The following is a 13,619-nucleotide window of genomic DNA, read 5'->3' as shown; positions in this document are numbered from 1 at the left end:
AACCGGCGTTTTCAGGGGAAACCACGTGCCCTCGGCGCTGTATGTATATATCCAGATATATTTAACCAGGTCTGTTAGAGATGCTGTGAATAAACACAAGGAAGGCGAAAAAAAAAAGAAGAAAAAAAAAAAAAAAAAGGAAAACGGGAAAACGAGGACAATTTAATTTGCTAGAAAATACAGTAACATAAAAGAAAAATTAGCTAAAAGGAAGAGCGCGGTCCCCAAAGCTCGGCTTCTCAAAGCTGCTCAATTAATTTTAATGGGAATTGAATGGGGCTTCCTGACGGCGGGTGTTTGGAGATCTGGGCTCCCGGCTCGGAAGCACCTGAGCAGCTCTGGGCCTCGGTGCTGGTCCCGGTGCTGGTCCCGGTGCTGGTCCTGGTGCTGGTGCCGGTGCTGGTCCTGGTGCTGGTGCCGCAGCCGGGGCTGTCTCACTGCGGCTGCCGCGAGGCGCTGCGCCCCGCTAATTTAATTAAACGCTCGCTGGGAGAAAAAAAATCTCCCTCTGCGAGCGGTTTGATGGCGGCGCAGCGGGACGAGGGGCGAGAAGGACCCTGCTGCTGTCAGACCCCGCTGGATGGTGCCGTGCCGGCAGGAAAAACACCTGGGTTTGGGGTTTCTGTAGCACCGAGAAGGGTTTTGGGGGAGGAAAGGGTGTTTCTGTCTCTCCGGTCCTGCAAGCAGCGTGGGGTGGCCTCAGCCTTGTCCCTGATCCTGTTCCCATCCCTGCTCCGTTCCTATTCCATCCCCATCCCCATCCTATCCCATCCCCATCCCCATTCTCACCCCATCCCATCCCCATCCCTGCTCCATCCCCATCCCCGTCCCCTTCCTCTCCCAGCAAGAGCTTCCAGAGGACGCCGGGCAGAGCCCAGCGGGGCTGCGCCTTGGCAGGGTCCCAGGAGCGGCTCATTTCCCTAAAAGCTTCCCGAGCAATGCCTCCCGCTGCACACAGGGCACTTTGGCTCGTGCCACCGCTCACGGGCTGCAGCTCCCCTGCCAGCCCCGGCACGGCCCAGCCGGGGACACCGAGTCCCAGGGGGGAACGTGCTGGAGGGCCCCATCCTACAGCATCCCTGGGGACAGCAGCTTGTTTTGGGGTGATGTGGGGTCCTCACCCCTGGAGCTGAGAGCCCCGTCCTGCTTTGGCGTGTTCCTCCCTGCCCTGTGAGCAGCGGGCTCGGGCAGCGACGCACGATGCGCCCACGGCACCCCCATGCAGAGCTGTGGTTACCTGCAGGAGCGCGGTGCCCGGCTAATCCCAACGGGAGGAGATCTCGGAAGCTTTCGCAATAAAAAATAAATAAAGAAAGAAAAGAAAACTCTTTTAATTAACCCCCTTCTCTGCCCGCAGCCTCCCCGGCCAGGCGCTGCTGCAGGCGCAGGACCCGCTGTCGCCAGCGGCTTTCACACTTCGCTGGGAGCGGCTGCAGCTGGGCGCACGTTTTGTGCCGTGCTTTTCATTGACATCTCATTGCTGCGGCTCGCCCGGCCCTGCCACGCAGCTCCCTGCTGCTCCAGGCTGCCTGTGAGCCGGGTTTGGTTTGCCGTGAGCATTTGGGAGAGCTGCACGGCCCTTCTGGAGCAGGGATGCTCCCAAACGCGCCCCGAACGTGGCTGAGATGAGGCCACTCGGTTTGCGGGCTGCAAACGTTTGCAGTGCCAAATTCGTGTGTGTGTTTTGTTTGTTTGTTTGTTTTTTGCAAGTTCACAAATCGCCCCGCTTCGGGCAGACGGGTGGCACCGAGCAGGGCGCAGGGCTGGCAGCAGGGGAAGCGAAGCAAGTCTGGAAAACCCAGGCTGGGAAGAGCAGAATATTTGGATGGCGGATTGCAAAACACCGCTGCAGAGGCGGGCGCAGGCACACACCCCCCTCGGGATGCCTGCAGGAGGGAAGGGAGTCTTGGATCTACGTTTTCCTCCGCCAGCAGCAGCTGTGGCCCCAGGGGGAAGGGACCCGTGCACGTGGCCGGCCTCTCGCTGGAGCCACTTGGTGATGGGCTGATCCCACGGGTGGCCGGGAGCAGAGCATCACGGCCCTTTTGGGGTTATTCCAGCCTCATTTGGCCTCCTGAAGGTGATCAGCCTCCACATCCAGGGCAGGGGGTTCCCATCCTCTGGGGAGGTGCCAGATGGGTGCTGCCCCCCGGGTCCCAACCTCTGGGCTCCCCCTTGCCAAAGCCTAAAGACCACGGGGCGCAGCAGCCCAAGCCAGAACAACACCAGGAAGGGTAAAACGACCCCTGAGCTCAACTAACAGCACACCCAGCCTCCGGCCACGCTCACATCCAGCCTCTGCTCGTGCCAAGGAGGAGGCAGCGCGGGTTGCTGCTGCTCCTGGGAGTCCTGGACCAGGGCTGGCAGCTCCCCCTGCGCATCGCTGCCCGCAGGCAGCTGCTGGTGCTCTCCACGAGCCTGGAGCCGCTGCCTGCACCCGTGGCCAAACCTGGAGTGCGCTGGCACCGCGGAGCTGCTGGCAGGTCGCTGCTCTGGCACACCACGGCCACCAGCGGGACGCACGGTGCCGAGCTCCGGGAGGTGGTGGCCAAGCCAAAGTGCGCCCTGCGAGCACCCCCAGCTGCTCCCGGAGGTAGGAGGAGAGGAAGGGCAGTTGCTGGGGGCAGGCAGAGCGAGCCCCTTCCTTGTGTGCTCTCCCCACGCTCATGCAGCCCCTTCGTGCCCGATATTTGGCTTTTATTTGCCACTGGTCTGATCCCGACACCCAGTCCTGGCTCCCCCAGCAGGGAGTGACCCCCAGCCACTCGCCCCCTTGGCACTCGCCCCTTCCTTCAGTTCCTGGAGAAGGAGGAGCCGTGGAAAAATGTTTTTTCCTCCTCGTTTCTCACCTCCAGCCTAGTGGGAGCGGGAGCACGGGGCTTTGGGGAGCTCCCCGAGCTCTTCATTAGGAGCTCCAGCACCTGAACCCGCAGCGTTACCCGCTGCATTTAACAGAAGCAAACCCCAGTCATCAACACGGGAGGAGATATTAAGCAGCAATGCTTAAAGGCCTGCTTACAGCTTCCTTCCCCAGCCCGGGGGGGCTCCACAAGCAGTGGGGCTGCAGCTTCGCCCCCCATTTGGGGAGCACAGCGACGATCCCGGGGACCAGCTCACCCCACAGGAGGCTGCCAGGCATTAAATAACATGAGGCTGCGATGAGAGGGGGGAGAACTTTATTAAAATAAAAGCGTAGGTCAATAATTCAGTGCCTTTCTCAGGCGAGGGTGACGTCCAGCCCCAGCAGGGCGCCTCAGCCCCACTGCAGGTCGGGGGGCAGCGGCCACCCCCCGGGTGGGGGGGCCTGCAGGGACGGGGGCAGCTCCTGCGGCGGCGGCCAGCCCGGCGGGTACTGGAAGGGCAGCGGTTTCTCAGGCAGGGCGCTGCGGAGATGGGAGAGGGAAAGGGCAGAGATGAGCCGTGGCTGACCCCATTCGAGAGCTTGGGGACACAGGAGGGTCCTCGGGGGGGGCGAGCATGCCCGTGCCCCCTCTCCTTGTCCCCACACGGCCCCGGTGCAGCGCTGCCCCCAGCCCCTCCGTCCCCCGGCTGCCCAAAGCTCCCCGCACAGCTGAGCGTTGAGCCCCACCAGATGTTTCCGTGATCTCTTCCCGAGCAGCCCCAATCCCGAGGCAGCTGCGCACTTCCCGAAGGACAAGGGCCCCTCGGAAGCGGAGGAGCTGCCAAAACGCCAGGGTGTTTTCACAGAAGCACCCTTCACCAGAGGGAAGAGGCTTTCTCCTCCAGCTCACAGCCCAGGGAATGCTTTTTTTTTTCTCTCTCTCGCTCCTATTTATGAGGGGAGGCTGCTGCGAGCAGCACGTGGGACAGAAGTGCGGAGCGAGAAGCATCGCTGCCTTGTCTCCAGCTGGAGAAGAAAGAGTTGGGCCGGGACAGGTTTAAATCCCCAGGAAACGTGCCCTTTCCTTCATTCCTCAGCACAGGAATCACTTGTCCTTCAGCACAAGCCCTGGCAGCAGCCTCCCAGCTTCCCGGGCCTCTCGCTCTGATCCTGCTGGATCCTTTTAATTGAGATGCCAGCAGAAATGTAATTGTGCTCCCTTACATAACGCCCCGGGGGAGCAGCACCCTCTCAGGGCCCTGACCCCTTCCTGGTGGAGGCAGACGAGGGGGCTCTGTGGCCGTTAGGGCAGACACACGTGCCCAAAGCACAAGGAGACCTGTGGCAGGCAAAGCGAAGCGCACCGCTGCTCAGAAGGGCAACGGCAGGGCTGGAAAGCACAAGAGGGGAGAAGGAAGGTGATGGGGATGGACACCGGTGAGGCCAGGCACGGCCAGAGAAGAGCTGGTGGTTTGCTGCAGCAGATGGTTTCAGGACCTGTGGGGGCGGAGAGGCTGGGTGGAAAGCAACAGCCCGAAAAACGCCGGGTCTGGCGCGTGCTTGGAGGCAGCGGGGACCAAGTAAGGATGGGAGGCTGGGAATTTGGCTGGGTATCGTCAGCAGGAGAGGATCTGTCCCGAGATCGAGGGATCTCGGGCAGGACAAACAAAAAAAAAAGGGCAAACAAACAAGGGGAGGGAGCTTGGGAGCTTGCTGCTGCCGGCGAGCACGGCTGCAGGGCGAAGAGCAGCCAGGCTGATGGATGGAGGGAGCAGAACGCAACGCGCCCAGACAGGCAGCAGAAGGAAGATCCTGCCCAGACCAAACACGGAGAGGACAGGAGCAAACAGGAGGGGAAAAAAAAAAAAAAAAAAAAAAAAAAAAAAAAGAACAAAAGAGAGATTTGGCACCTGCCCAAATGTCATCCAATTAAGCCTGCGGCACAGTCAGGTGAGCGAGGGAACAGCAGGGACCCGCAGGCAGGCGTCCCGCTGCCGTGAGGAGGAGCTAATCCCACCCTCAGCCAGGCGAAGGAGAAGGCAGGGACGGGCAGGGATGCGCAGACAGGGCAGGCAGAGGATGGGGGGAGCTGGCAACAGATGAGCCCGGCCTCCTGCCACCCGCAGCAGGCACCAAGAACTCAGCGCCGCCGCTGCCACGGCCTCCCAGGCACGTCCGTGAGTGCTGCCAAGGGCACGGGGGTACCCTCCCCTCTGCCTGCCTTTCTGGGGGAGCAGCCACGGGCAGTGGGACCTGCCTTGTCCCCAGCACCATGGGGACACACTTGCGCATGTCCCCGAGGCAAGTGTGCCACGCAGACGGGTCCCCATGGGTGCCAAGAGCCGGCGCGTGGCTCAGGTATCAAGCTTTGGGGCAGCCCTGGCCACCTGCGTGGTTCCCAAGCCCCCCCCGGGTGGGATCCCACCTCTCTGGGACGCCCCCAGCCCCCGGTACCTGTTGCTCTGAGCCGCGCTCAGCCTCTTCGCCCTCTTCTCCAGCCAGTCCTCGATGGTGCCAAGCGGGACGTCCGCTCCCTCCTGCCGCAGCTCCTTCAGCCGCTGTTCCCCTGCTCGAGAGAGAGCTGTCAGACGCTCGCCCCGCACTCCCCTCGCTCCGTTACCCCCCCGAGCTCCTCACCCTGCAGTTTTTTGGAGCTGAGAGTTGGCCGTTTGCCCGCAGCACCCCCTGCTCATCCTCCTCTGCTGCCTGCCTGCCCTCGGACGCTCGCCGGGTGCAGCGCACCCAGCTGGCATCTCCCCGGGGCTGATCGCTGCCTCCTCCTCCTCCTCCTCACCTCAAGTGCTCCCCAGCAGCTCCCAAGAGCTCCTGCATTTTCTCCTGCAGGCTGGAGCGAGCAGGGCAGTGCCCGCAGAAACCTCAGCTCCCACCCAGATGCAGGGCAGAGCAGCCCCACTCCAAACGGCCGCTCGGTGCCATCACACCTCCAGCCCAGTGGAACGTGACACTTCGGGAAAAATATATTAGTAAAAAAGACACCGAGGCAGCTGCGTGTTGTCCCCTTTTGCTCACCAAACCCAAGCACTCTGGGGACCCCCGATCCCACCTGGAGACCCAGCAGTGCCCCCGTGGTGCCGGCCACCAGCGGCTGTGCCCGCGCCGCCGTGTGTCAACGCCTTTTGGGAGAGCACGGAACGTTTCCAGACAGGGTGTGAAATTAACATCGCTTGGGCAGAGTGACGGATCGCTCCATCCCGGTGGTGGCACCCAATTATTCATCTGCCCGTTGCATATTCATGAGGACGGCCCCGCCGTGCCATCACACGGCGCGCAGCCCCAGATGGATCATTTGTCACCCGGCCCCTGGGAGGAGGTGGCGATGCGCTCGCCGCCGCCACCAGGCGAGCCCGCTGCTGGCCCGAGGTCAGGGCGCTGCTCTGCTGCCCAGGGATGAGGATGGGGGCTGGAAACGGGGCTGTTGGTGTCTCCTGGGGTTGTTCTGGAGGAGCCAAGTGCCAGTGGAGCCATGCAGGGCCAGCCCAGAGCCTGAGGGCAGCGCAGGACACGAGCAGCGCGGTGACCTGGGTACGTGGCTCTGGCTTGGACACGTTGCAGCCTTCCTCAGCAGCACCGACCGCAGCCACCTTGGGTCCCTTTATCTTTTCTCCCCGTGCACCTTTTAGCATGAGCTGCCCCCACTCTGAAATAAAACCACGGAACCCTCAGGCTTTGACTCGTGAGGAGCCCCAGACACACACCCAGCCCGGCTCGGCTCCTCCCAGACCAGGCACTGCCACCAGCACCAAGGCTGAGGTGAGATCCTCCAGCTCCCTGCCTGGACGGGACCTGGGGGCTGCCCGCACCCCCCTGGTGCACAGGACCAGCAGCAAACAGCAGCTGAGGGACAGGGCTGATGCCTCCCTCAACACAAGCACCTTTGTGAGTTGCTTGCAGCCAACCATGAGCGCGCTCCTCGTCCTGCTCCTCCTCAAGCTCAGCCCCCAGCAGCCTCGGCCGTGTTCTCCCAGCCAGCAGGATGGATCAGGAGCACCCTCCCAGCCGTGCTCCTCCTCTCCCTCGCAGCTCCCAACTGCCGGGGCTGCCTCGTGGTGCTGCCGAGCAGCACGGAGCCCGCAGCTCCGAGCAAATCACCGCCAATTTGACGGGGAGTGTTCCTGATGGGAGTGCACTGAAGGCGACATCCTGGAAGCGTCTCCTTGAGGAATGATGCAGCAGATGCAGCAGGAGAAGGCTTTGGTGTGGTAGCAGCTGGGGATGTGCCTCTCTCCCCGCTGACGGTGGGTACTGTTGCCTTCTCGTGAGGGTATCCTACCGGGTGCCAAAGCCAAACCAGGGCACGCTCTGAGCTCTCCGAGTGCCCAGAAACGTTCCCGTTTAAGCCACGCGACTAACAGCACCACCAGGGTGAGCTCCCCACGTCAAAACACGACAAACACGGCGACATTTCCCTCGGCTGTTACCAAAAAGCATCGCCAGCAAGAGGAACCTGCTGCCACAGAGCTGCCAACACTGCGGGGCCACGAGGACGTGCCGGCCGAGCACCCAGCCTCCTGCAGACCACCCTGCCAGCACACACGCTTGCTTTAAGCTCTCCCCTCAGCCTCAGCCCCTGAGATATCGATATTTGAGTGTCTAAGGAGCGCTGTGATGCCCCCACCACACACCTGACAGCAACTTGGTGCCCGTGGCCGTTCGTTCTGTCTGGATTAATAGTTATGTGTGGGCTCCTCTGCTCCTCCCCGGCGTCCTGCTGAGCTCTGCCCTCCACCAAACCCCTTCAGGCTCCCTGCAGGCTCAGCAGGTCAGCCCGGGGGGGTCTGCGTGATCCTCAGCTCAGGTCACACGAGGTTTCTGTGGATTTCTACAGGAGAGGTGAGCAGGATTTGACTCCGCCACCCGACACAGAGCAGCACGGCTGAGGAGGCCCTGCCAGCCCCCAGCCATCGCTCCTCGAAGCCTAATCATTTAATTAAATGTTTGACTTGGCAACGCAAACGCGAGGTTTCCAAGTCGCCTCCCAGGGATCGGCTCTCTCCTAGCCAATTCCCCGCTCCCCCCTGGCCCACCTGACACGAGGCGATACTCGGCAACACGTGTAATTGGCACGGAAGGCTGCCCGAGCACAGAGCAGCTCGCCAGCCTTCCCCTGGAGCCCTGCTCCTCTCGGGAGAGCTTTCTCTCCCCCTGCAAAAAAAAAAAAAAAAAGCCTCTGGTGCCTGGAGTGCCACAGGTCCCTGTGGACAGGGCTGTGCCAGAGCCCTGCCTCCCCGAGCCTGGTTCCTCTGAAGGCCAGCAGGGAACCACGGCCCTAAACGCACCCCAAACCCCCCACACACGCAGATTTTCAACATTTCAGCCTGTTTTTGCCAGGCTTTTGGCAAAACAGCAGCTGGCTGCAGCTCACAGGCTGAGCTCTGCTCTGAAGCTGGGCTGCGGTGGCCCTGCGCTGCTGCGCCCGGTCCTGGGCTCCCCAGCACCACTGGGGCTTACTGGGGGGAGTCCAGCCAAGGGCCACGCTGATGGTGAAAGGTCTGGAGCAGCCGAAACAGAGCTGCATTCATTTTAGGACATGGAGGCAGATAAAGCCCTCTTGATACAAAAAAAAAATGCTCCTGCTCTCTTAGTACAACAAAAAAAGGAGCCCACTCGCAGCAGGGGAGCAGCTGCATCCTGCCCCCTGCCCAGGCTTCAGCTCCACCCCACAGCACTCCAGCAGAGGCTGTTTCTGGATCCAGGACCCCGTATCCTTGCCTCAGAACAAGGCAACTGATGGCAGCTAGCTTCTGACAGGACTGGAAGCAGCAGGTCCTCGGTCATCACAGAGTCAGGGGGAAGTCAAATCCATAAATTCAAGGGGAAGCGATGTACCAGTGCCCTCTGCTGCTGACAGTTTTTATTCCCTGACTGAACGAAACCCCAAGGGCTCGGAAAGCCCACCCTCAGCCTCAGATGCTCGCTGCTAAGTGGTAGCAGCATCGTGCAGCTCTTCAGATTTGTCTGTGCCAGCAGAGCAAGAGCAGAAAGCATCCGAAAAACCAGCAGTGTTCCCAGCAGCTCCCCCCTTCCTCAGAGACCCGTGGGCAGCTTCTGGCTCCAGGACTCACCTTGCACCTGGGCGCTCAGCTTCTCCAGGTCCTGCTCCGTCATGTGGGAAAACCTGCAGTTGGCCCCAAAATCGCACTGCCCTGCAACAAGAGCCACGGAGAGCCCCGTGAGAGCTGCATACACGAGGTCCTCCCACGGAAAGGTGCCTGCAAAGCCAGGATCCGCAGCCAGGATGCACAGAGCCAAGCCCTTTGCTCCCTCCAGGGAGGGCACACACACTCCAGGCTCCCCCGAGCAGCCCGGCCAGGTATTTCCAGCTCAGAGCTCACCTGTTTGCAGGAACTTGCGGCACGGTTTCTTGCTCTGCTCCTCTTGCAGGATGGCAGCGGCATCTGGGGGAGAGGAAAGAAACCACGGGACAGGGTCAGCCCTCCTGCAACACCCCCACCGGTCTCATCGTGATCCCACGCAGGTCGGTTGACTAAGGGGGAGATATTTTAGGTGATAATCATCAACTCCAGCACGCAGACAGCCCCCATCTACACTCAGCTTTCCACCAGCTTGCTGGGATCACCTTCTCCCCCCATCCAAGTGGAACAGAAGCAGCATGGTGGAAAAACAAGGACTCTGCAACCCTGCTGTGGAGCACGGGAAGGCCAGGCAGGTCAGCAGGGCTCTCAGAAACCCCACTGAACCCTGAGCTGAGCTTCCAGCAGACCCCGGTGCCTTGGTCCTTCACCTCCCAGGGGTGCGCTGGGGAGAGCCCCCTGCTAGGGCTGCTCCCAGGGGCTGTGGAAGAACTTGCACCACCCGATGGCAACGTCTGGAGACATCCAGAGGCAAGACGAGACAAACCATCAGTGCCAGGACGAGGGATTTTACCAATCCGAGGAAAATCAAGGGCTGCAGCTTGGTTTCACCCGACCCCCCCAGCCCTGGGACGGAAGGGGCGGGCAGCACCCACCTCGGAACAAGTCGTACCAGGCCCTCTTAGCCCGCAGGTGCTGCACTCCGTTGAGGTGTTTCTTCCTGTTGTGGAGGTTGTCCTGGAAGGAGCGGTCGCAGTAATCACAGAAGTACCTTTTCCCCATCTCTCTTCCAGCAAAACAGCCTCAGCACCACCCGGGAGCCATCAGACATCCTCGCCCCGGGGACGTGCCGGGGGATCCAAAACTCACAGCGCCTGCTGTAAAGGAGAACAACTCTGATTATTTCGGGTCTGCCGAGTGCCTTCCTTGTGCTGCAGCACCATGGGGCTCAGCCCGCAGCAGCCCCAGGAGCCCAAAGGGTCCAGGATCCCAGCCCGGGGGCAGAAATCACAGCATGAAGCCAGAGGAAGGAAATTCCCCGTGTCCAGCCCTGCGAGGGGAGGCAGGAACCGAGGGATTCCTGATAAAAGCTGAAGATGGATGGGCTGGCAAATGAGCCCCCCAGGCAACAATCCGGCTTTGGGCGCCCTGACAGCCGAACACGTTTAACAAACGGCGCGAGGAATAAAGATTTTATAAATAAAACACGGTCAGAACCCATCACGGCCTCCCTCAGGTCCTCAGGCCCGGCGGGCAGAGCAGCCCGCATTGAAATCTCCCTGCTGCAATCTCCTTGCTCCCCCTGCTACACCGCAACGATGCTTGGAGCAGCAGCCAGCACCAAATTCAGACTTACTTTCCTCGCCCTGCCAGCGGCGATCGCAGCAGGGAAAAGCCCCTGAGGATTTCGGGCAGGCAGAGCCCAAGTCCCAAAGGAGCTGGCTCCCAAATCGCACAGCAATTCCCACTGCAGGGATGAATGAAATAATAATAATAATAATAAAAAAAAAAAACAAAACAAAACACGCAGTCGGAGGAGCCCCAGGTCCTGCCGGAGATCTCCCCTCCGCAGCTCACACCGAATATTTTCATTTTTCATCTTTTGAAGAATCCCACGGTGTGGGTTACCCGGGCCGGGCCCTGACAGCTCCCTGCAGAGTTTTGCACCCAGCGAGGAGGTGAGGGTGGGAGCTGCCCCCCAGCAGCCCTGCCTGACCCCCTGCCACTCTCCCAACCCCATCCCATGGTAAACAAAGAGCGTTATTAGGGCATTATTCAGCCCCAAAACGGTGCCCTAAGGAATCCATCACCGTCATCAGGAAAGAAACTGCTTTATGAAGAACCTCCTCAGCTCCCCCGTTCCTTTTCTCATTTTTAGGCCCTGATTTGCAGCTGAATTCAGGCAAACCGACCCCTGCACCCCCTCGCAGCCAGCCGGGCTTTGCACCAGATTTAAAGCCTTTCTGCCTAAATCCAATTACAAAAATCAGGGCTCTGTCTTCCGTCTCGACGCTTTAAAGTCTTAACAGCGGGAGCCTCCACCTTAAGCCCCTCGGAGCGACGTTTTAGAAGAAATGGCACGTTGTGGGATGAAATGGGACAAAAAATGCCCACGTCCCGTGACACCCAGCAGGTGTTTCACCTGGTGTAACTTGAGGCAAAACATCCCCTCGTGTTTTCTCTCGGATTCCTGCCCCCTGCACACCTCGTGCAGGACCCCGAGGCCCCTCACAGATGAGGGATCCCCGGATCATGAGGGGCAAGGGACCCCCCGAGCAGGGCACCCAGGGGCCCAGGACCCCCTGTGAGCGACCGAGGAGCTGGGGTGAGCAAAGGGGTGACTCCAGCATCGGGATCCTCGTCCTGAGCTCGTGTCTAGGGGGGGGCAACACGGGCAGGGGCAAAAGCAGGGGCAGAAATAAGGGGCAGGGGCAGGGGGGGGGGTAAAAGCAAAGGGAAGAGTGGGGGTAAAATGGGCAGGAGCAGGGGTGAGGGGGCAGGAGGAGGGGCAGAGGAAGAGAAGGAGGAAGAGCAGGGACAGCAGGAGGAGGAGGAGGAGGAGGAGGAGGAGGATGAAGGTCACGGCCCCGTTGCCCCCCTCCCCTCCCCCCCCCCCCCCGCTCACCGCCCCGCGGCCTCCGCTCCGCGCCGCCGGCCGGGAGCCCGCGCCTACAACTCCCAGCACCCCCCGCGGCGGAGGGGGGGGTTTGCCTACACTTCCCAGCGTGCCCCGCGGCGCGGCGCGGCGCGCAGGCGCGGTAGTCGCGGCCAAGATGGCGCTGCTGAGGCAGGCGTACAGCTCGCTGTTCCGCCGCACCTCCACCTTCGCCCTCAGCATCGTGCTGGGCGCCGTCGTCTTCGAGCGCGCCTTCGACCAGGGCGCCGATGCCATCTTCGAGCACCTCAACGAAGGGGTAAGGCCGGGCCCGGAGCCGCTCCCGTCGCGGGGACGGGCCCTGAAGGTCAGCGCGGCCCTGCCCGCGCCTCACGGGGCGGCCGCTGAGGCCTCCCGGGTGGTGTTCGGCGCTGTCGGCGCTCAGGGCTCGGTGCTGAGGGGAGGCCGAGGCGCTGCCCGTGCTGGATGGAGCTGTCCCGAGTCCTCCGTTGGCTGCTCGGGCTCTGGACGGGCCCAGAGGGCAGCGGGGAACAGCACGGAAAGAGGCGGGGTCACCCCGCGGCTGGAGGAGCTGTGCCAGGAGCGGTGACAGAGCTGTGAAAATTACAGAAAATCTTGTTCTTATTTTCTTCAGAACGAGAGCAGGGATCCCGGCTTCTTAGCAGCAGTCGTTGTTGTGGTGTTATGTTTGAATTGGGCGCTCAGCTCCTTTTTTAATTGTAGCTTTAAGCTTCTCTGCATTCACATTTTCTTAAGCAGAAAATGAAAACTAAATTAACGTTAAAAAAAATAAAGCATTTTCTAGGAAAAGCACAGCACGCACAGTGTTCTTCTTAGTCCTGATCACACCACCAGATTTCCCAGCCAGGGTTGGGTTCCTTTGCACATCCCACATCTCCTGTGTGGGGGCCAAGTCCTGGTGCTGAGCGCAGTGCTCCCGGCAGCTCTGCTTTGTGGAGCCACAGAGCAGGGGGGGCTCCAGCTCCTGCCCTGCCTGTTCTCAGGGCCACTGGGTGCAGGACTCGCACACCTGTGTCAGGATCAGCCTGGGGAGCTGGGGCAGAGCAGCACCCACGGCCCTCCCAGCACAGGCAGCGTGCTGCTCTTTGCAAGCCCCGTCAGAAGGGCAGGAAGGCAGAGAGGAGAGCCAGAGGGACCAGAGGACAAAAGGTGCCACCAGGTCTGTTCCATGTGAGCTTTGTGAACAAGGAGCAAGCTGGTGGCACTCAGCTGTGCGTCCTGAAACCTTTGTGTTGTGCTGCTGCGGGGACAGGGTGTGCCTGTCACAGCGGGCAAGCTGTCACCTAGGACGTGTGCCCCTGCAGATTCTTCTGTCCCCTAGTGCCTGTTACCAGTACAGGCCTCAGAACAACTTGTTTTAAAGTGAAGCTTTATCCTAGTGCCATTGAAACATGAGCTAATTTTATTTTTTTGTTTTTATACAGAAACTGTGGAAACACATCAAGCACAAGTATGAAGCGAGTGACAACTGAAACACTCAGCAGCAGGATCCAGCCTGGGGTGGCAAAAAACACTGCAGAGAAGGATTCAGTGTCCTGAAACCAGCTGGATCAAAATGGAATTGGGTTCCTGATCGCCTCCGAGCCAGATTGTATCAGCCACCTCCTGATATGATGTAAAATGTGTTGGACTCCAGGAGTTCTGCTGCTGTGTTGAAACTTTCTGTGTTAAATAAAATAAAAAGTTCTTGGCCCATGTCTCAGGCTCATGCGTTTACTCGATTTGTCCTTGGTTCTGCCTGTAAGTCTCTACCTAGGAGATGAAGAATGCTTAAACACAGCCCCAGGTGCCGGTCCCTAAGCAAGCT

The 13,619-nt window shown here is 60.5% G+C and overlaps 2 protein-coding genes across 2 annotated transcripts; one reads left to right on the top strand and one right to left on the bottom strand.

Annotated features, from left to right (window-relative positions):
- Window positions 1-3,159: 3,159 nt before the first annotated feature.
- On the bottom strand, window positions 3,160-11,854 carry ZMAT5 (zinc finger matrin-type 5). The gene is made up of 6 exons (XM_082774145.1): window positions 11,801-11,854; window positions 9,831-10,052; window positions 9,196-9,258; window positions 8,926-9,006; window positions 5,297-5,408; window positions 3,160-3,383 (listed from the first exon to the last, which is right to left on the bottom strand). The coding sequence occupies exons 2-6, from the start codon at window positions 9,955-9,957 to the stop codon at window positions 3,254-3,256; spliced, it is 513 nt and encodes a 170-aa protein (XP_082630271.1). The 5' UTR covers window positions 9,958-10,052; window positions 11,801-11,854; the 3' UTR covers window positions 3,160-3,253.
- Window positions 11,855-11,924: 70 nt separating this feature from the next.
- Window positions 11,925-13,516, top strand: UQCR10 (ubiquinol-cytochrome c reductase, complex III subunit X). The gene is made up of 2 exons (XM_082774146.1): window positions 11,925-12,089; window positions 13,237-13,516. The coding sequence occupies exons 1-2, from the start codon at window positions 11,949-11,951 to the stop codon at window positions 13,282-13,284; spliced, it is 189 nt and encodes a 62-aa protein (XP_082630272.1). The 5' UTR covers window positions 11,925-11,948; the 3' UTR covers window positions 13,285-13,516.
- The last annotated feature ends 103 nt before the right edge of the window (window positions 13,517-13,619 follow it).

Source organism: Aythya marila (assembly GCF_965140915.1).
Source record: "Aythya marila genome assembly, chromosome: 17".
Classification (NCBI taxonomy): domain Eukaryota; kingdom Metazoa; phylum Chordata; class Aves; order Anseriformes; family Anatidae; genus Aythya; species Aythya marila.
The sequence above is the reverse complement of the archived record's forward strand: the minus strand, read 5'-3'. Positions and strand labels throughout refer to the sequence as shown.

Coding starts and splice junctions, on each gene's coding strand:
- ZMAT5 (XM_082774145.1), bottom strand. CDS start 9,957: ATGGGGAAAAGGTACTTCTGTGATTACTGCGACCGCTCCTTCCAGGAC. Junction 9,007..9,195: donor CCGCAAGTTCCTGCAAACAG/GTGAGCTCTGAG, acceptor CTCTTGTTGCAG/GGCAGTGCGATTTTGGGGCC. Junction 3,384..5,296: donor AGCGCGGCTCAGAGCAACAG/GTACCGGGGGCT, acceptor CCATCTCCGCAG/CGCCCTGCCTGAGAAACCGC.
- UQCR10 (XM_082774146.1), top strand. CDS start 11,949: ATGGCGCTGCTGAGGCAGGCGTACAGCTCGCTGTTCCGCCGCACCTCC. Junction 12,090..13,236: donor TCGAGCACCTCAACGAAGGG/GTAAGGCCGGGC, acceptor GTTTTTATACAG/AAACTGTGGAAACACATCAA.